General features: G+C 39.2%; 2 protein-coding genes across 2 annotated transcripts; one reads left to right on the top strand and one right to left on the bottom strand.

Moving 5' to 3' along the window:
* The first annotated feature begins 1,647 nt into the window (after positions 1-1,647).
* slc25a55a (solute carrier family 25 member 55a) lies at positions 1,648-6,956 on the top strand. The gene is made up of 10 exons (XM_086293380.1): positions 1,648-1,802; positions 2,477-2,609; positions 2,923-3,048; positions 3,361-3,416; positions 4,689-4,779; positions 4,877-4,995; positions 5,123-5,318; positions 5,425-5,579; positions 5,705-5,780; positions 5,887-6,956. The coding sequence occupies exons 2-10, from the start codon at positions 2,590-2,592 to the stop codon at positions 6,044-6,046; spliced, it is 999 nt and encodes a 332-aa protein (XP_086149506.1). The 5' UTR covers positions 1,648-1,802; positions 2,477-2,589; the 3' UTR covers positions 6,047-6,956.
* A 1,910-nt stretch (positions 6,957-8,866) lies between these two features.
* LOC147331215 (CD9 antigen-like) lies at positions 8,867-18,940 on the bottom strand. The gene is made up of 8 exons (XM_086293381.1): positions 18,700-18,940; positions 16,172-16,274; positions 10,589-10,686; positions 9,645-9,719; positions 9,452-9,541; positions 9,284-9,355; positions 9,048-9,131; positions 8,867-8,970 (listed from the first exon to the last, which is right to left on the bottom strand). Exons 1-8 carry the CDS (start codon positions 18,766-18,768, stop codon positions 8,905-8,907), a joined length of 657 nt encoding a protein of 218 aa, XP_086149507.1. The 5' UTR covers positions 18,769-18,940; the 3' UTR covers positions 8,867-8,904.
* Between the last annotated feature and the right edge of the window lie 643 nt (positions 18,941-19,583).

Raw genomic sequence — 19,583 nt, 5'->3', positions numbered from 1 at the left:
AAAGGTTGTAGAATCAGTCACTCTGTTCAGACCAATTCTTAAAACACATTTGTACAGAAATAGGTTTATGTGATGTTGTCTTTTTTTCGTCTTTTTATCTTCATTCAACTGTTTTGAGCATGATGAAAGAAAGTATTATGATTTGTCCTAGTGACCTTTTCCACTGACTTGCTCCTCTATTCTAAATTTACTTCTCGTTCCAAAATGACTTTGTACTTATTCTGTGAAATATCTTTATTCGTGCTATAGATATTACATATCCCCCTGACTTTGGTGATTCCTTAAGCTTTTCTTTCTTCTTATAATATAGTTTCACATCACGTTGCCTGTATAAAAGACTGTGGATTTTCTATATTACAGGTTCTCAGAAAAACTATTTTTTATTTGTTTCAATAACGCTAATATGTCTGATTGAACTTCACATTTTTAACAACACTGAGTGACCAGATGATCATCACTAGGGCATGTTGTTACAAGTTATTACAGTGAACAGTGAGCAGAGAAGAAATGACTATATAGTGGTTACGAAAGAGACAATCGCTTGCCAAAATTGACATGACATGCAAGGTATATGCACCTCCCTCTATTATTTTTTTGGCTGTAGGTGTTAGAGGTAAACGACTTCCTGGTTTGGGGATGTGTCCACAACTTTAAAGCCTCTAGATCTTTCACTCCGGAATTTTCCAAATTATGTGGTTAAAAAATACATTGTAAAAACCTGAAGCCTTGTCTGTAGAATGCACTGCTCTGACTAAAACCGGGAAACATTCCTTTGAGTAATTTGATATGCTGTCTTGTGTCTCTCATTTAAACTTTAAGGCCACGTTTATTTTACCATAAAGAAAAACTTTTATGACTATAATATGGGTTTATTGATGAAGATACCTTTTCTTCGTCAGCAAATTATGACTCTGTATCTGATTCATCCAGCTGGACACAGTCAGACCTGCTCATCACAGCATGTTCAACCTATTCTAAGACTGATAAGAGAAAGGGGTACATTTTCCCACCCACAGCTATCTTGCTGAAGGGAAGTAAAGAGAAAATCCTGACCGTGAGTGGCAATATTAGAAAATAGAAAGCAGAATTTATAAATATTTCAGTGCATGAGCTTTTATAAACAATTCATTATATTTTTTTTGAACTAATGATGCTTTTTATGTTCAACATCTTGATCTGCTCAGCAGAAAACAGTGGTTAATTGTGATTAAATAAAAGCAAGTTCAGTCATTTAAAGAAGCACCGTAGTTGCCCCTGGGTGCTAGAATAGAGTAGAATCGAATCGAATCGAATCAAATAACACCATTAGCAGTCGGACAGCACATTTCACAAATCTCAAAGCCATGGCGACTTTAATAGGATTAATCCACTTTTAACTTGAGATTATTCTGAGACATGGGGAAGGACTTCTTTACTAAGAATGGGGTAATCTCTCCCAACAAAGACCAGTTTTAAATAATCTAACAGTGAGGTTTTGGTTCTGATAAACTGAATGTTTAAACTTAACAAAAAAATAGCTTCTTTCTTTTTGGGCTTAAGCAGTGTAAAGCTGTAATTGGTGAATCAGCTAATGATTGATGTATCTACCTTCCAATCAAAATAAAGTAACAATATAGAAACTTGTGATTGGCTTTAAATCAAGCGGCAGTCAGATAAGCGCCAGCCCCTTAAAAAAAGCCAGTGGAAAATTCCAGCTACTCTGACCCTCAGCTTTATTAGCGCTTCAACTAGCGGAAGAGACAGAAGTACTGACTATTCGCTCGAAACAATCAAACAAGAACTACTGCGAGATCATTTATTTGGTAAGTTGATCCGTAATAATCTATATTCAATTAGTTTAGAAATGGTTTTAAATTCACTGCTTGATTCTTTGTCTCCAGTTTATTCGTTATTTCTCATAATGTTGACGAATGAATGGGCGTCTCAATGACAGTAGCCTTCAAAAGCCACTTTCTTTATGTGGAACTGAAAACAATGCGGTAGTCAATATCTTTTTTTTTTAACCCAAAGCGTGTATTATAAATAGTATAAACTCCATTGGCCAGTGCATTTTTTTTAAATTATATTTTTTAATGCAATTAAAATGCTCGGTAGAGGGATATATTTGCATGGAAACGTCATCTCGTATATTTGCATCGATATTATCCCTCGTAACTCACATTCATACAAAGTATCTATATTTTATGCCTCGGCCTTCAGAAAGAGTTACTTAGAAATTCAGCAGTAGCCGCCAGATTTGAATCTTAACTTTATGAAAGACGGTTACGCCCATATATGGAGTGCGGTATGTGAGCTTAAACACGCCCACGGGTTGCACTACTCATAGCGCAAGTATAGCACATCCGCTGCATCATGGTCTTGTGACTGTGCGGCACATAGATAACCTAAAGTCCCTCGTGGGTGGAATAAGCTTCTCTGTAAGGTCTGTGACTACTTGGAAACCTACTTAGTAACTCCCTTTGCTTTCTCTGTCTAGGACTCTGCTCATTCACCTCACTGAAGAACACCTGAACCTACATCACCTGATTTTTGCTTTTACTTTTTCATACATCTTCCTTTGTCACTCTTTCAAAGCTTTATCACTTTGTCATGTCTCAGCAGCAGATCAGGTAAGCTTCATGCACTATTTTATTCTGTGCATGTGTGGTCTAGTGGTACAAATGTTTTTTTTATTTTTATTTTATTTTTTTTATTATTATTTCATAATGATTAGATGAGCTTGGTGACTTATATTAGCATGATTTTTCTGCTTTTGTGTTTCATGTAATTGTAAACTGATTATCTTTGGAGTATAGCTTTTAGCCTTCTAAACAGTTTATAATCATAGTCTGTCTTTCAAAATTATAAGAATAAACACAGCATCATTAAAGTTGTGACATTATTTATTTACTTATTTATTTTTATTTTGCTGTCTCTCTTTAGCCTCCCAGCCAAACTCATTAATGGCGGCATTGCTGGCATTGTTGGGGTTACTTGTGTCTTCCCCATTGACTTGGCAAAGACCAGGTTGCAGAATCAGAGACGAGGTCAGCAGGTCTACAAAAGCATGTGAGTATTTCTGCTTAATGTTGACTTAAGCAACACACAGCCCCCAGGTATTATACCTACCACGCCCTGGTCAGTGCTATTCATACTGATCTCACAATGACAGCTGTGCATTGAATTGTAATGACTATGTAGGTTTTAAGAAATTCCTCTCTAGTGAGGTCATTTTACTCACTTTGCACTGCTTTATAGAGTGGAAATTTACTGAACTGCGTTCTCTTGTAACACTTAAATTTCCTTAGTCCACCCCCTGTTGTCTCAATGAACTGGCGTGTTTTGTCACACCGGTAATATTTACCTTGCTTTCTTCTGTAGGATGGACTGCCTTGTCAAGACAGTTCGATCAGAGGGATACTTTGGAATGTACAGAGGTAAGGCTTGTACATATTTAAATATTAAGAAGCAGTAGGATAGCAGAGGTAGAAGTTCTGCAAGAGGATTAAATATAGGAGAGGGTAAGCTCTCTGTTGTGAGGTTAACATTGATACGGTTACCACTGGCCACACTTGTTGTTTTAACAAGTACTGAGAGACTGCATTTTAGCTGTGTTTGGATGCTTTAGATATATATCTATCTCTTAGTCCAGTTGTAAAGGAGAAGTTGTCAAATGGTCTCATGAAAAGTATTACATTCACTGTAGTATAGTATGTAATATTGTACTTGTTAAAACAGAGAGCATATACTTTCATTATTAGTGTATCACTTAGAAAAGGAAACTAAGTCTGCAAAGAAATTGGAGACCTCTTAGTTTGGGTCTCTGTCTGTGTGAGGAATGTTTGTTTGCATCTGTGTTTTTCATATTACAGACTTGGGTCCCCCTGGGATATTGAAGGCTAGCCGATAAGGCGCAGCCACGCTGGAGGCAAATCATTAAATGGTTCTTACAATATTGCTCTATTTAAAACTCTAGGCTCAAGTTTTTGTTTTGCCATCTATTTGTTCTGTAATTTGACTTGTCAGTAACTACTTTGCTGTCTTCTTGCTGTCCTGTCAACTTTTGGATTATTGTTGTTTTCCAGACTATGAATTGTGTCTTTGCAGACTTTGAGCTTGCAAACAAATCTGTGGTGAACTAAAGATTAATTTTTTTGCATATTCAGTCCCACAGAACATTTAAGTTTGCTCAAAGTCTTCACACGCATAGTCAAGGACTCAGTCTGTCCTTTCTCTAATGTTTTTTTTTTTAATTTTATTTTATCTGTCATCACTAACCTACTCACTGACATGCATCCTGTCACTAAGATCTATTTCCTTTCTTGAAGTCTTCTCTACACAGTGTTGCTTGTTGTCACACCCTGATTCTGTTTATTTCATAGATTTCGTGTTTGCATCTTCCTCTGGATCTTCATTGCCCTATTGTTCCTTATGTTGTGTTGTTATGCTTGTTTCTCATTTTCCTCCTGATATTTTGTTTACTACTTTCTTTCTTTTTTTTTTTTTTTTAAATTGACATAATCCCCCTTCACAATTATTACTTAAGCTCAATTAAACTGAGTATATGTCTTGTCTGTGTGTAAATTAACTGTACAGTTAACTCTTTACATTCTGATGTTGTAATGATAGTGGCGGGGTATGTTTTTGTACATGTGCTGAATGGAAAACTGGATTCTGTCTTCAGTGCTAACTATTTTTTTTCCCCTCAGGTGCTGCTGTAAATCTGACCTTGGTTACCCCTGAGAAGGCAATCAAGCTGGCTGCCAATGACTTCTTCCGGCACCACCTTGCCAAAGACGGGTAAGCATACTCTGTGAGAGGATCTTCTTGGAAATGGGCAATATGTATTTATTATTTTTAAAGGTGGTTTATTTAAAACATGTCTCACTCTTAACAGAAAGGGGCTGACAGTGTTCAAAGAGATGCTGGCAGGCTGTGGTGCAGGCATGTGCCAGGTCATTGTTACTACCCCCATGGAAATGCTCAAGATACAACTACAGGATGCAGGCAGACTTGGTAAGAAGCATGCAAAGCCCTTTTTAAATGCATCAGTGTCAGTAATTTACATTTATAGCTGTGTTCCTCATTTATAATTATATATATCTTATGTGTGTGTGGGTTTTTTTTTTTTTTTTTTGTACAGCGGTCCAACAACAGAAACCAGTCATGATGACTCCCACAAAGCTTGTGGCCACTAATGCAGTGCTCAGTCGCTCTTACAATTCTGGCATGGTCATTTCTGCACCAAGAGCTGTGTCGGCTACACAGATTGCAAAAGAACTCCTCCAGACGCAGGGCATCCAGGGGCTCTACAAAGGTCTGGGGGCCACACTGATGAGGTAAATCACTTCTACCGCCACGATGAGAAGCTGTGTGTGAACCTGACAGGGCAGTTGAACTTCACCAGGATTTTAGTCTGAAAATATTTTGTTTACTTTCTTCCAGAGATGTCCCCTTTTCTATTGTTTACTTCCCATTGTTTGCTAATCTGAATCGCCTGGGCAAACCAAGTCCTGAGGCGTCGTCACCCTTCTATTGGGCCTTCCTCTCAGGCTGTGCTGCAGGATCCACTGCTGCGGTGGCGGTTAACCCCTGTGATGGTGAGTGGTGTTTTTATTTATTTTTGCTTTTTTTTTCCGCCCTAAGCTGGATCACCCAGTTGTCTCCTGTTGAATAGCAACACTGGAATTTTAACAATCCCCCCCCCTGCTCTCTCTCCTTCTAGTGGTGAAGACCAGACTGCAGTCATTGAACAAGGGGGCTAGTGAGGAGACTTACAGTGGAGTGGTGGATTGTGTAAGGTATGACAGTGAATCATTTTTACAGTTGCATAAATTGCACGTCTTTTTTTTTTTTCCTTTTCCTACCTTTGTGTGTATGAATAAACTCGTTCCTCTGTTTTGACAGTAAAATAATGCAGAAGGAGGGGCCTTCAGCATTCCTGAAAGGTGCCAGCTGCCGGGCTCTGGTCATCGCACCTCTGTTTGGCATTGTACAGGTTATGTACTTTGTTGGTGTTGGTGAATACATCCTTGACAACTCACCCCTACGCCTCTTAGGACCATGAGACCATATCATCTTGCTGACTAGCTATGCATGGGACCTGGTAGAAGACCTAGCTGCTACATGTATTCAGTTTACAGCAAGAAAAACAAGTAGACAGAAAGACCTATGATTTCACTATCTTTACGGTCAAAACGTGGTGTTGCACTTAAACCCTTTTGTTACTTGTTCAGTAGGCTGAAGCCAGTGTTTGCGCTTGAAGCTGTTAGCTTTACTGCATTGGGGCCTCTCTTGACCCTAAACAGTTGTTTTGTTTCCCTCTGTGAGGGAAGGGAGCTTGCTTTCTTGATCACGACTTTTCTTTTTTTTTTTCTAAAACTTGGTTTTGACGCTATTTAAAGTAGTTTGTTATGAGAGTTTGTAGTACTTTATTTATGTGTTGTTGTTTTTTTTTCCTTCTTTGCTGTCTCATGTTGCTGAGCCTTAATCTAGAAACAAAAGTCTGAAAGTTCACAGGGCCCAGTTTACACAACTTGCTGGAAAGGCTTTTTTTGTGAACTGCTTTGTGTACATGTTTACTTTAACTAATCATGAACCTTCCTAATGAAATTGGGACCATATGGCTTACCAAACCATAAGCTGTGTCCTACACTTGACATTAGTGCAGTAGTTGGTTAGTGCTATGTGAACTGTCATAAACTTGAGATGCAATCATGCACATTTTATGTTTGTCTACGTCCACACACACACTTTTTATATTTCATCTGAAATGTTATCCAGAAGGTCCTTTGTGATTCATGCCTTAACAAAGCAGTTTGAAATGTAGTTTTGATTCTGCAAGGCAAAATTGACAGAATATGAGCATTATTACAGTTACTGTGAGCTTATTTTTAAAAGGAAAAAAAAGACTGTTACATACCAATGATTGTGATGGCTTTTTGTACTTGTGTATATTAATAAAAAACTTGAAGTACCCAGTCTGTACTGTTTGACTAAGTACTGAGGGCTATGAAGGTATTCTGAATAACTGCTGTAGTTCAGAACTATTGCTTTATGACATATTCATTAATGTAAACATACTACATTCGATTTTTCTAAATGTTCCTTTACGAAGAGTTTGTTCGACTCTGGCCTCCTGCTGACATCAGTGATTTCCTTAGTAAGGCTATCTCATGCACACACTCAATCGGAAGAAAGTTGACTTGTTTCAGAGTGAATGAACTGAGGGGGTGTACCAAGGCTCACCATAAACGTATTATACAAATCAAATATCTGGAATCCCAGATGCTGAAAATGAGAAGAACTAGTCCCTTGTTTTTAGTCAAATGACAGCCAGATATTGCAGCACACAGTGCTATTTTCTTCTCTGCACATTTGTACATTCATGCAATGCAGCTGCAGTTATTTCTGTTAAAAAGGCTGTCTGAATCTGATCCACACATTCAGGAAGCTTTACTACCAGGAGGGCATCAAATCACGGTTGAGCAAGTTCACATGCTGAGGTGAATGATTTAGTCCACACTAACTAACGGCAGATTGAAGTCAGTGTAATATTTCACTTTATCGGTTCATTATTGTCTTTGAAAATTGTAAAACATACCTTGGTGTGGTGGAATTCCCCACTTCTCTGTATGAGCAAGTACTAAGCAGGCCTTGTGTAGAGACATTTTGTCCAAATCCCATGACGCTTGATATTTTCTATAAACTTGATTTATAGAATATACTACCATCACTAGTATTTTCAGTAAATAGTATTATTAGTCAATATCCTTTAACTCTTGCCTTGTATGTGACTGAAATTTGTCATCCGTGGACCTAAACAGAACATTGCTCACATGTTCAGGTACTTCACTAACCACAAATTACAATGAAGTTCTTCTCAGCTTGTTCCACTTTACAAGAAGTGCACATGTGATTCATCTCCGAGGACAGAAGCTGAAAACATCTAAATAAAAGCACCCAATGTTTTTATTACGGTTAACAGTATGACAAACTATATTATTCTATAATTCACATCTTATTGGCACACCAACAAAATTTACATCCACAATAATTCACACAAAATGCAAACTAGCTCACTGTTACATCCCAAACATGCTCCAGAAGAGGTCAGCACAAAGCATTATTTAGCTGTCAGATGAATTTGGAGATTTACAACGCCGCAGTTTATCATGAGACCATCCTAACCCTTTGGCTTCAAATCATGTCTACACTTCAGCTATTGTGCTTTACGGTAGAAATACTTGAAAGTGGTGACAGGAAGCAAGCACTGGTGCAGTGTACATATTCAAATCAAAAGATATAGGCAAACAGTCCAGTAGTAGGAGGCTTGATCGTAACTAAATAAATAGGCACATGACGGAATTTTACTCTGCAAATTTACTCTGCAAAGGTAGGCTAGTCCTCAAAACGCTAAAGCACACAAAGTGAAAATAAGGATCCATATTTACAGCAATACTCCCCAGTCACAACATTCCTGTGTCAAAGAAGGCTTTGTGTGCTGTGTTGCATCTACAACGGCAGCACTTTGGCCTTTGCGGAGCACCGGCAGTCTAACAAAGACATGTTAAAAGTGAGGCATGTCACAGAGTCGAGCTAAAAGCAAAGCATGTGTTATGGAAAAGAAGAGGGAAGTGAATTTCAGTGCTGGTGGACTCAAGAAGAAGGTGTGATGTTAACGATCCAGCGTATCGTGTTGCATGTGGTCCGTGGATAAGTGGGAGCATTGAGATTTGTTGTTCTCTCTTTGTGATACTCGGAGGCCCTCCCCCACCGCACTTGTTTGGACTAAGAGAAGTGACTGAAATGTAACTTTGGTGTTTCCCTTCTCATGCAGACAAGTTGATTATGAAGGGCTGTGTAACCATATGATCAGGCGACGGTTGGGGGGGGGGGGGGGGGGGGGGGGGGTCAGCTCACCAATTATATAACCTCCCTGCTGTTTCTGATGGCACAACACAGGACCATACTGAAGATCATTCCTATAATCTGAAATCACAGACACATATTGTGGTTACCTGAGGAATATCGGTCACAATTAATTAAAAAACTCAAACTTTTCTCACCATGACTCCTGCAATACCAATCCCTATGTATCCAATGATATACAGCTTTTCATCGAAGAAGTCTGTTATTGCAGTCAGGCAGTCCTAATATCAAGCAAAAATAGCAAGAAACATTCATATCGATCATTCTGCACACAGCAAAGTAGGTTCATCACAGCAAATAGTGCTTCATTTTAAAATGGTGTTTTACTGCCCTCATGTGACTATGAAGTGTCCCTGCAGGCAGAGGGGTTTACCTTGACGTCTTCTGGGAAGTCTGCACACACATCACTGTTTGGCTCCAATGTGGAAACTCCGCAACAGTTCAGCTGCAAATATAAAAAGAAGTAAAAACAAAACAAAACACAACATGATTTTAATGGTATTGATTGCAACCCTGAACATGATGGCGAAGTTTTACTCACAGCTTTATAATAAGTCGTTACTATTGCAGTTCCATTTGGACTAGAGTCGAGGGTGGAGCTACTGTAAAACTTTTGGACTTCTTCAGAAATCTGTTATTAAAAGAAGAAAAAAAAAAAAAGGGTTAGTTATGGGATTTAAAAAAAACGGAGAATATTTTTTGTTATTTTGTATTTAATCATCAAATAACTCCACCTGTTCCTTGTTTAGGAATCCAAACACACCAGCAGTGACTTCTGCTCCAAAGATTATCACAAGGCAAGCAAAGAACTGCAGAACAGAAACAAGGACTATTATCGCCCTCCTGACCCAGTATGAACCTTCCAGATCCCTCAGGTCATCTGGATCCGGTCTTTTATCAGTTCCCAGAGTCAGAACCAGACACGGAGAAGCTGCATTCAGCTTTTATGCTCCTTATATCTGGAACAAACTCCCAGAAAGCCTCAGATCAGCTGAAACACTCAGTTTATTTAAATCCAGGTTGAAGACTCACCTATTCTCAGCTGCATTTGAATAAAGCACCAAATCTGCACTTAAGCTTAAATTTCAAAACTTACATTTTAACTACTGATTTTATCTCTTTTGATTTTATATACTGTTTTGTTTGTTTGTTTGTTAACTAGTTAGTTAGTTTGTTTGCTTGTTTTAATCAATTTTAAATCATGCTTTTTATTTGTTTTTGTTTCTAATGTCTCTGTAAAGCACTTTGAATCACCTTGTTGTTGAATTGTGCTATACAAATAAACTTGCCTTGCCTTGCCTCTAGTGGGAGTCATCCACACACGCAACACAAAAACTAATCAGTGATTGGCCATACAATTTTGTGGGCTGTTCCTGGTGATTTCTTCTGAAATCCCTTAGAAAGAAATGTATAATTCTGCCCTTTTATACAAATGGAGAAAACAAGGGCCTTGTTGTTAAAAAAAAAAAGATTACACTAAACTAAAGTTAATATTTGTCTATTATTCATTTGTTATTAGACAGCCTAATTCTATACATCTTCGCGATCACTCATCAGAAGCATACACATCAAGTTATTTCAGTGTTAGTACCAATTTAACGGTAATATCAATTTAAGCCTCATGGAAACAAATATAAAAATAATACAAATGCAATGAGAGGTGACGCTTTGAACCCACCAATGCAAGAAGACACTGAGACTCACGAATGGCCCCAAAACAACCTAAGAACCCCACGACCATCATCAACGCACCAGCACCAAGAAGGATGTACACGGCTGAGGAGAGAGACCAGACGATAGATCAGTGCATTTAAAATGAAAAAAATGGAAAATTAATGTTTTGTGTTTTATAAACAAGAAGATTGTGAAAGACATATGAGAAGCATCTGATCGTGGTGTTCTCAGTATCACATGGCTGCAGTTTATAGTTTCCACTGAGGGTGTCAGCGTGATGCAATGGTTGCCTTTGCTGGAGCAGAATTTATAAAAGGATTGTTTGTGTTGTGTTTGTAGGTGGAAGTATCTTCGGTAGCAGAACATCTCTGAATAGACTCACACAATTCAGTCTATTTATTAGGCTACTTTAAACAATGAATTTGAAGTTTTTCATGATCTGAAACATAGAATCTCTGGCACAAATGAATTATGTTCTTAACGTTACATTATAGCATCTCTGATCACTTGAAAAAAGGTGGGTTGAACAAAACACAGTTCTGGACTCTTTCCTGCTCTGGGCAGCTACAGAAATAGCTTGAAGTCCTGTCCGTATATAGAGTAGCTGTCTAAAGCATAGGCAGAGTCTGTTCAAAATCATAATCAAATTTGAAAGAAAACTAATAGGCCTAGAGAGCCCACTGAGAAATTATGCTTCTAATTGACTCTTTTGATGCATTAGTAGGGTTTCCAGTTACTTAGACTTTGTCCATTCATGCTCCTGCAGGGTGAAGAAGCACACAGATGCCATCTGTCCTCCAAAATCTAATTTTCAGAGGGCTTGATTGCTGCAGATTTTAACTGCGTCTGCCACCATCTATGCTCTCCTCAAGCCTGAGTGACGTCACCCTCTCGGTCTACTCCCCTGCTTCTAGTCCTTGCAACTGAGCCCCCTCGCACTGTAACTATACACCAAGCAGGTCCCTTAGGTCCATGCTAAGGGCCTAATCGGTGACACAGGCAGCAACCACTGCAGCAATTTAATTAATCCACATGGGGCAAATGCAAGCTGTTGTTTTCTTGCTGTGCGACAAAAGGGAAGGTAAAGACGAGGCGAATACACTGCTGAGCTGAAGGGATCTATAGGGATACAGAGCTTCAAAGAAAGTTGTCTGGGTAAGCAATGGAAAATATAATGGACCATGAAAGCTTTCAATTTATATACAATTGTCTACACAGAAGTGATCTCAGCTGCTCATTTTTTCCCCAACACTTATACACTTACTTTAATATCTGCTCTTTGCTCTTCACTCATTAAATGCAGAGGTATCTACCATCTACCAGACACCTGCCAAGTGCACTTCCTGCTTCACGTATCTTTTAGAAATACAAATTATTGAGTATAAACATCTGTAACATCTCTCAGTTTAGCTCCATCTCTATCTTATATACACATGTAATGGCTGTTTACACACTAGAGAGTAACAAAGGTGATAGAATGGAAAATGAAACCCTCAGAGAGAATGCTGCCACTTTGCCTTATTATGGTATCACTCTGTTTAGTCTCATTGCTAGAAGTGGGAGCAACAGTCAGTTGTTTTGCCCAGGAAGCTTATAACGTTTGGCTGCAAAGGCACAAAGTTATCCTCTGCAGAACCCAAGTGTTTCCAGTTAAATGCCGGATTTATGGGCTTGTGTTGTCCATTTGCAGAAAGAGCAATTGTGGGAATTCAGCCCATGCAGAGGCTATGGAGGTGCACTTGCATGTATTTCTCCGAAAGACACTGAAGGAAACTGTGGAATTCACCACAAATAAGAAAACACACCAAAAAATAAATAAAAAATACCCCCAAAACCCACACACAAGTAATTCAGACAGTGGCTTGGTCAGCTTTCTGCTTGACTTCACTACAAAGAAATTCCTTGTATGCTATAACCTCAGTTTTTTCTAGAACAGAGACTAAGTTTAAGGGAAAACACTACAGAGTGCAGCCCGCATTGCTGGTTTATGTGGACTACCAACAAACTATCTTGGCGCCATCTTAACACAGCCACAAACATCTGCATTAGAAGGCAGGAGAAGTAGAAGATTTATATGATGGAGACATGAGTTTTGGGTTTGTGAGCCCACTAGTATTAGAGGATCCCTACTGATGATACAGTAACAACTGATATCAGGCATACAATTGGCTCATAACTGGCTGACAACTAGACCTGCCATCAGCATACTCCTCTACCCAGTTTGTGAAGCATGTTTGTCTCGTACAGTAGCCAGAAAAACAAGATTTCCAGATCACACCCACCCTCTGAGATTTTTTTCCACACAGTTACATATTAGTCATAGTCACAGCATCTCGTTTTAGAGGTGGCAATAACAAACTCTCTGTCTAGCTCTCTCCTTCCCTTCTGAAGCCTTCCAGGGTTTCTGCCAGTTTTTTAATCAGCTATTTTACCTCCAAAATATTGATCAGACCAACATATGCTCCGGTTTTAACTGCACTCCAAATGTTCTTTAATCAAGAAAATGTAATTCACATTACATTTGATTTGCTTAACCTAAAGTGAGAAATATAATCACTGCAAATGGGAAAGTGAGGAGGGGACGGTAAAGAACAGTGGGACAGAGAATTTGATTAAAATGACTCATAAAGATGTAACACAGTAACAGAGAAATTCCAGGATATTTGCATATCAAATAAAACCAAGCTGGAGAGAAGTTACCTCATCTGGAGTACACTGCATCAACAGATGACTTAAGTAACATGGTACTTTTTATTTTCTACTGTATCTTGAAACGTTTTAGGTTGTAATCTTGGCAATATGATCGTAAGTATAATCGAAAACACTGCCTTTGGTTGCCCTGTGCTGCTTCCCCCTCCCCTCTTCTTTGCTCTATTTTCATTTTTTACTAGGTTTGCAAGCAGGATATAGTCTTCTGTCACTGGCCCCACCCAACCTGCTACTCATGTCCTGAGAGAGGCAGCCAGTTCCACGAAGGCAGAGCAGAGAGCTGATGAAGTGAAGTCACCATTTTAGGTCATGGCTTAAACGGGAGTAACAAGAATAGGCTTCATTCTAATCATCGGCTCCCACACACTGTCAGAGAGAAGGCCTATTGTATGGAGTGCTGAACACTAGCTGTTTGTCTTGTCTACTGTATGTTTTAATAATCTACTGTGTGAGCTTTGCAAAGACACTCTTATACGATATTTCAGCAAACAGACAGAGCTGTTCATTAATCAGTTAAAGGCTCTCGTGCATCGTTTGTACATTTTTCTGACTGGTCGTTTTTATGTTATTTCAGTCGAATCAAAACCAAATAAGCATTTATGTCAAGATTTGAATTTCTTTGTATCCCACGAACAGGAGAATTGCCACTAATGGAAAGTTTCAATCAGTTTATCACATTTCACTTCCTCTGTGCGCATACTTTAGCCACTTTCAAAGTGAAAGTGAAGAATTGAGGGCTTCGAATGACAAATTCCTTTAAACAGGCCTAGTAACTGTGGACATGTTTTAACTTACATGTTTTATTAAACAAACTTTCCTTGTGGTTTGTGCAAAGAAGTAAAACATCTCGATGCGCTGAAGATAAAATGTGGCTGTTAAATGTCAAGCAGTACTTGAAGGGTTCTTCATACTTGTAAGGGATAACAGTACCAGACATTCGGTCTCATCCGCATGTGTAGCCTACACGTGTATTTACTTCTCTGTATGTGGGATTTTTTAGGGCACCTTTAAAATGTTACACATTGAACATTTATTTAACCCTTGTATGGTGTTCGGGTCTGTGAGACCCGTTTTCAGTTTTTCTCAAAAGAAAAATTAAACAATTAATTCTATTTTCAACCTGAAATTCATTGGCTTTGGCTTATTTTCTGTGAAGAACATAAATCCGAACTAATTTTCAATGACCTCATACTGTACCTCCCCCCACGCATTTACATTACATACAAGGTGTTGGGGTCCACTGGACCCAGGTCTAATAAAAGTGTTGAAAGTGCAGGTCCTGTGTTCCCACACTCTGTCTTCCTCCTTTCTGGTGCTGCTGATAGTGTTTTCTTCCCCTCCTGCTCCGCACAAAGTTGCAACATTGTTGAAAATTCAACTACCAACACCGTCTGCTCTGACATCTCACACATTTTACCCTCTTTCTCGAGGGATCCAAATTTTATTTTCTCATACCCTGTCCCACCTGCAAATTAGGGGCATAATACTATAAATAAGACTTTGCCAGTGTGGTTCTTTATCACAACTGATCAAGATGGCAAAAGATTATCTGCTGCGAGGGCCATCCAATTGATTTTGGAAGAGAGAGGGGCTTCGGATGATGATGTTGACAAAGAGGTTTCAGAATATTTCACATTTCTGAAAATTCAGAGTCTGACAGTGACTTTGAAGAAGAGGATGAGGTTGAGCACCATTTAGTAACAAAACGAAGACGAGTACCCCATCTGCAGCCAGCTCCAGGACCAGAACAAGCCCACCAGACAGCAAGTGAAGAAATATGGATGTCAATAACTGGTGAAATTGAATGGTCTTCTTGCACAAGAAATGAGCCACCCTGCAGAGCTGTTACTGTGATAAGCCAGGGCCAACACGGCTGACAGTTACTCATGTGCAGGACATCAAGTCTTCATTTGAGCTTTTCATCCCAGATTCCATCCAGAAAATTATTCTGGATTGCAGTAATCTAGAAGGAAGGTGTGTTTTTGGAGAGAGGTGGAAGGAGATGGACCAAATTCATCTAAGAACCCCAAAGGCCTACTTTGGGGTTCTTATCCTTGCAGGAGTTTTCAGGTCCAAAGGGGAATCGACAGAATCCCTGTGGGATGCAGAAACCGGCAAGAACCTTTCCGTGCATCAGTGTGTCTGGAAAACTTCCACAAAATTTCCAGGATTATCCATTTTGATAACCGAGACGACAGACCAGCTCGACGGCAGAGAGACAAGCTAGCTGCCATCAGGACAGTGTGGGATAAGTGTGTGCACCACCTCCCCCTGTTTTACAACCCTGGGCCTAATGTCACCATTGATGAGCAGCTGATCCCATTTAGTTGTGAAACATATTGCTTCACGTGTAAATGTGTTGTCTTTCCACTCACTCCACTTGATTATAACTGATTTATTTTTTTATAACATTTTATTTAAAAAAAAAAAAAAAAAAACGAGAAGCACATTAATTCATAAATGTGATCTAACAAAGGGAAAGGGAAAAAAATAACCATGTTTACTGTTCATATGTCTTGTAATTGGGATGAAGTAAACATCTGTTGAGTAATTTAACATAAAATTGTTTGATAGTGTTAATTTGGAAAGCCAAAACTCTAGCGGGTCCACCAGACCCATGAACACTGGCTGAGTAACAAAAATATGAACACCACACAAGGGTTAATGTAGATAAACATGTAGGGATGTTTCATCTCATTTTCAAGGGGGTCCATGTAATCAAGATGGTGTAATCAAGATCCATCAAGATGGTGAACTGCTGAGAAGAAATTGGATCCATTTTGGATTTTAGTTTTTTTTTATCCACATCCACATATATGTTTTATTCTGCAGAAGATGAGACAGGCATATGTATGAGGCTATAGAATCTCTGACATACCTATGAAGAAGGTGTAGGGGGCGCCATCGCCTGTCAGGAGGTCCACTGTGTTTGGGTCAAACCTAAGCCACAGTCCCACCGCCAGCACCAACAATCCAGACACCTGGGGATTGATAAATTATACAATCAAAATTATTTGTGACTTTATAGTTCTGTTGAATTTGATGAGTGGTAAGTAGCAGTTCTTCTGTTTGTGCAGAAATAATTTCACAGTTAAACAGTGAGCACTTTCATGTTTTCTTTTAGTCTTTATTTATCACGAGGTAGTTACGATTCTGCAGGTGATGCTAAAGTGGCTAATAATACTCATAGGCTTCCCCCCCCCCCTCCTTCTATTTAACAGGAGGGGGGGGGGGGGGGGGGGGGGGGGGGGCAAAAAAGTGTCTATGCTGAGTAGCATCTTTCCTCTCCAGGAGAGCTTGGCTTACCATAACACATTTGATTGAAACCAGGTTTTACTCTGAGAAAATGAATCATTTTAACCTCCTACATAACATTATTTAATTTAAACATCCAAAAATAAAGCCAAAACGAATAAAAGGACAAATGTGGATTAAGGGTAAAAGATATTGTCTGTGTCATAGTTATATATTAATCCTAACCATGTTCCTTATATGTTCTTTCAGGACAAGTGTCACATGTTATATGCAGATGAAAAAAAATTCATCTTCAAAATTTTGTAAAAGCATGGAATCCCAAGCAGCACATCTTCAGTAACACTCTCAGATCCTTTTCCTGACTTGCTCTTCAGATTCAGCCAAACTAAAGAGTGGAAGTGTCTTCTGTTAGTTCAATTCAGTTCAATTTTATTTATATAGCGCCAAATCACAACAAAAAGTCGCCTCAAGGCGAAGGAACAAAACTCAAGCTGCAGCTCCAACCCTCACTGCAGGAAACTCAGTCCGGACTGGGCCACTCTTTTTTTTTTTTTTTTTTTTTTTTTTTAGGAAGGTTTAGTGAGGTACTCTGACAATAAAATGATTGAAAATAAGGCCACGCTGCAACAACAGCCCATGCATCCTCATGGCCCATCAAAGTACCACATTTGAACACAAGAATTAGCATCAGAATCAGCGGTCCATCTCCCATGGTGCATTTCAGCCACAGGCTGTGCCAGCCTCACAGTGCCTGGGTGATGTAACTCACACTGGCATTGGCTGCTTGTTGGCTCTGCACCCCAAAATGACAGCGTACTGTACGCCCCTTTTGGCTACAACCACAACAGCTATGCTTTCAGTCCCAAAACTGCCGAACAAAGAGGCTGCTGTCACTTTGGATGACACAAGTGATCGTCTTACAGAGCACAAATGAGTCAATGCAGCCAGTTAAACTCACACTGTATCATTTAGCAGTAAAATATTGAGTATCTTTTGCAAAATAATGAAAACCAAACAAGAGTAAACCCAAACAGGCTCTTTGTTAATGACCTAATAAATGTATCTATTTATCTAAACACATCACTGATTGAAAATGATAATGGGGGGGGGGGGGGTTTCTTGCAGCCTCAAGTAGGGGCAAGAGTTTTCCTTGATGTTCCCAAACTCAGGGTTGATAAGTGTATGAGATACATTTGTGGGGTGAACAGAACAAAAAACAAAAAAGGCAAACCTAAAACCTTATTGGAATACTTATATTCTTTGATTCACGCAGAATATAAAAGAATACAAAAAGAATGAATCTTGATCCAATGTTTAAGGTTGCATACTACAGTCTACATGCAAACTGACAAAATATTAGAAGCTTAAAAGTACTTCTCTGACACATTTAGCCTTCTAAACACCAAGAAACTTATGTCATATGAGAAGTCACTGGCATATAATCGAAAGTGAATCTGAGTCACGGGGAATCTTATCTGAGCAGCACTGCAGACCAAAACAAAAACCTTTCATGATGTTCCCCAAATAGATTAACCCCGCATGTAAAAGAAAAACAAAAAAAAAGCACCCTTCACACGCCTGCAGCAGGAAAGTCACACCTCAACGTCAAATCATGAACTGGGATCTGTGTTGGAAAAGTAGCTCTGGTGTATTTGTTGCAGCATGTACTTGGTGCAACAATAAATCATGACCAACTCTAAAGCAGCAGCCACTAATGAACGCAGATGAAAAGAAGACTCTGGGTTATATAACTGAGGTTTGGTTTGAGAATTTTGGGAAACAGTGTGGAGTCAGAGGGAGACGGTGTGAACAGAGCAGGTGCATTGAGGCGGTCTGCCAGACAACATTAACTCCTAACTCTGTATGGAATAACAAAGGCTGCTGTATTTAAAAGCCATACCAAATAATATCAATAGACGGACTTTCAGCCTTCAGTACATTGAACGTGTAAACAAGGCTAGGAACAAACAGGTTTTTCACAAGGCAACGAAACTCCACAGTCGCTTAAAAATAAACCGAATCAATTTCACTTCCTAAAGAGAAAACAACAAAACAAATAAATAACCATAAAAAACAACAAAAACGGTGATCCGGCTTTTTCAGAGAGAAACAACGTTAATTCTTGGCAAACCGCTGCCGAAGCGGACTTACCCAGAAGATGATGTTGAAAGCGAAAAGCAGATATTTCACACATTTCATCCCACCCTGCACTTTGCTCATGATGCCACCTGATTTGTCGGAGTCTCCGATCTATTGCGCGATTCCTTCTTATTTTGCAGCGTCTTTCAGCTGGACATCAACCCATGCAATGAAGACCTGCGCCGTTACACCATCCAGACACGAAACATGCGCACAAGTGCTGCTGCACGCCATCTGCACACGCCCATAAGCGTTCGCGAGTGCTGAGGTACCCAAGGTGGGGTTCAGGGACGATCTGGGATCCCTGAGAGAGACACCAAGAGGTCTCCCAGCGAGAGCAGAGAGAGGGGTTCATTTGTGTGTTCGACACCAATGATTTGGGCTTAAAAATAAATAAATGAGGGGAAAGCCGGTGGTATGGGTTAACCAGCATTGTTACGAAGATAATATTTCTTACAACATGGTTGATCATATGTTTTGCAAGTAAAAAGAATTTTGTAATCGTGACTGAATACCGAATTACACAACAATACATGTACAACTGGTGATACAAAAACATCTGTTTGCAGTATTTATTTTAAATTCTACTTTGAAGTGAATATGGTAGATTTGAACTTCAGGTTAGTAAAGTCTTGAGGAGCTACTGCACATCTTGGCATAGTCTTGCATTACATGAAAATTATATCAGTGTGACAGTATGGCACTTTGGATTCCACTACTTATGTGTGTGACCTTTACATTAGACGTTGGGCAAGAATTTATCATGGAGACACTTTTAACATTGTCCTCTGCCAGTCACTGATATCCCTGTTTGTGTGAAAATAGCTTCTTGTGTGCACCTACAACACATAGCCAGGATTTTGGAGATGTTATTATCTGATCTCTTATGTAGACCT

This window comes from Aulonocara sp. 'chitande type north' Nkhata Bay, linkage group LG5 (assembly GCF_057382095.1).
Source record: "Aulonocara sp. 'chitande type north' Nkhata Bay isolate Kocher_YH1m ecotype deep benthic linkage group LG5, A_spYH_male_GT1.1, whole genome shotgun sequence".
Classification (NCBI taxonomy): Eukaryota; Metazoa; Chordata; class Actinopteri; order Cichliformes; family Cichlidae; genus Aulonocara; species Aulonocara sp. 'chitande type north' Nkhata Bay.
The sequence above is the reverse complement of the archived record's forward strand: the minus strand, read 5'-3'. Positions and strand labels throughout refer to the sequence as shown.

Excerpts from the sequence above, each read along its gene's own strand:
- slc25a55a (XM_086293380.1), top strand. The coding sequence starts at position 2,590 with ATGTCTCAGCAGCAGATCAG. Across the intron at positions 3,049-3,360 it reads CAGCAGGTCTACAAAAGCAT|GATGGACTGCCTTGTCAAGA; the intron begins GTGAGTATTTCT and ends TTTCTTCTGTAG. Across the intron at positions 5,781-5,886 it reads GGAGTGGTGGATTGTGTAAG|TAAAATAATGCAGAAGGAGG; the intron begins GTATGACAGTGA and ends CTGTTTTGACAG.
- LOC147331215 (XM_086293381.1), bottom strand. The coding sequence starts at position 18,768 with ATGAGCAAAGTGCAGGGTGGGATGAAATGTGTGAAATATCTGCTTTTC. Across the intron at positions 16,275-18,699 it reads CTTTCAACATCATCTTCTGG|GTGTCTGGATTGTTGGTGCT; the intron begins GTAAGTCCGCTT and ends ATCAATCCCCAG. Across the intron at positions 10,687-16,171 it reads CCCCTACACCTTCTTCATAG|CCGTGTACATCCTTCTTGGT; the intron begins GTATGTCAGAGA and ends CTCTCTCCTCAG.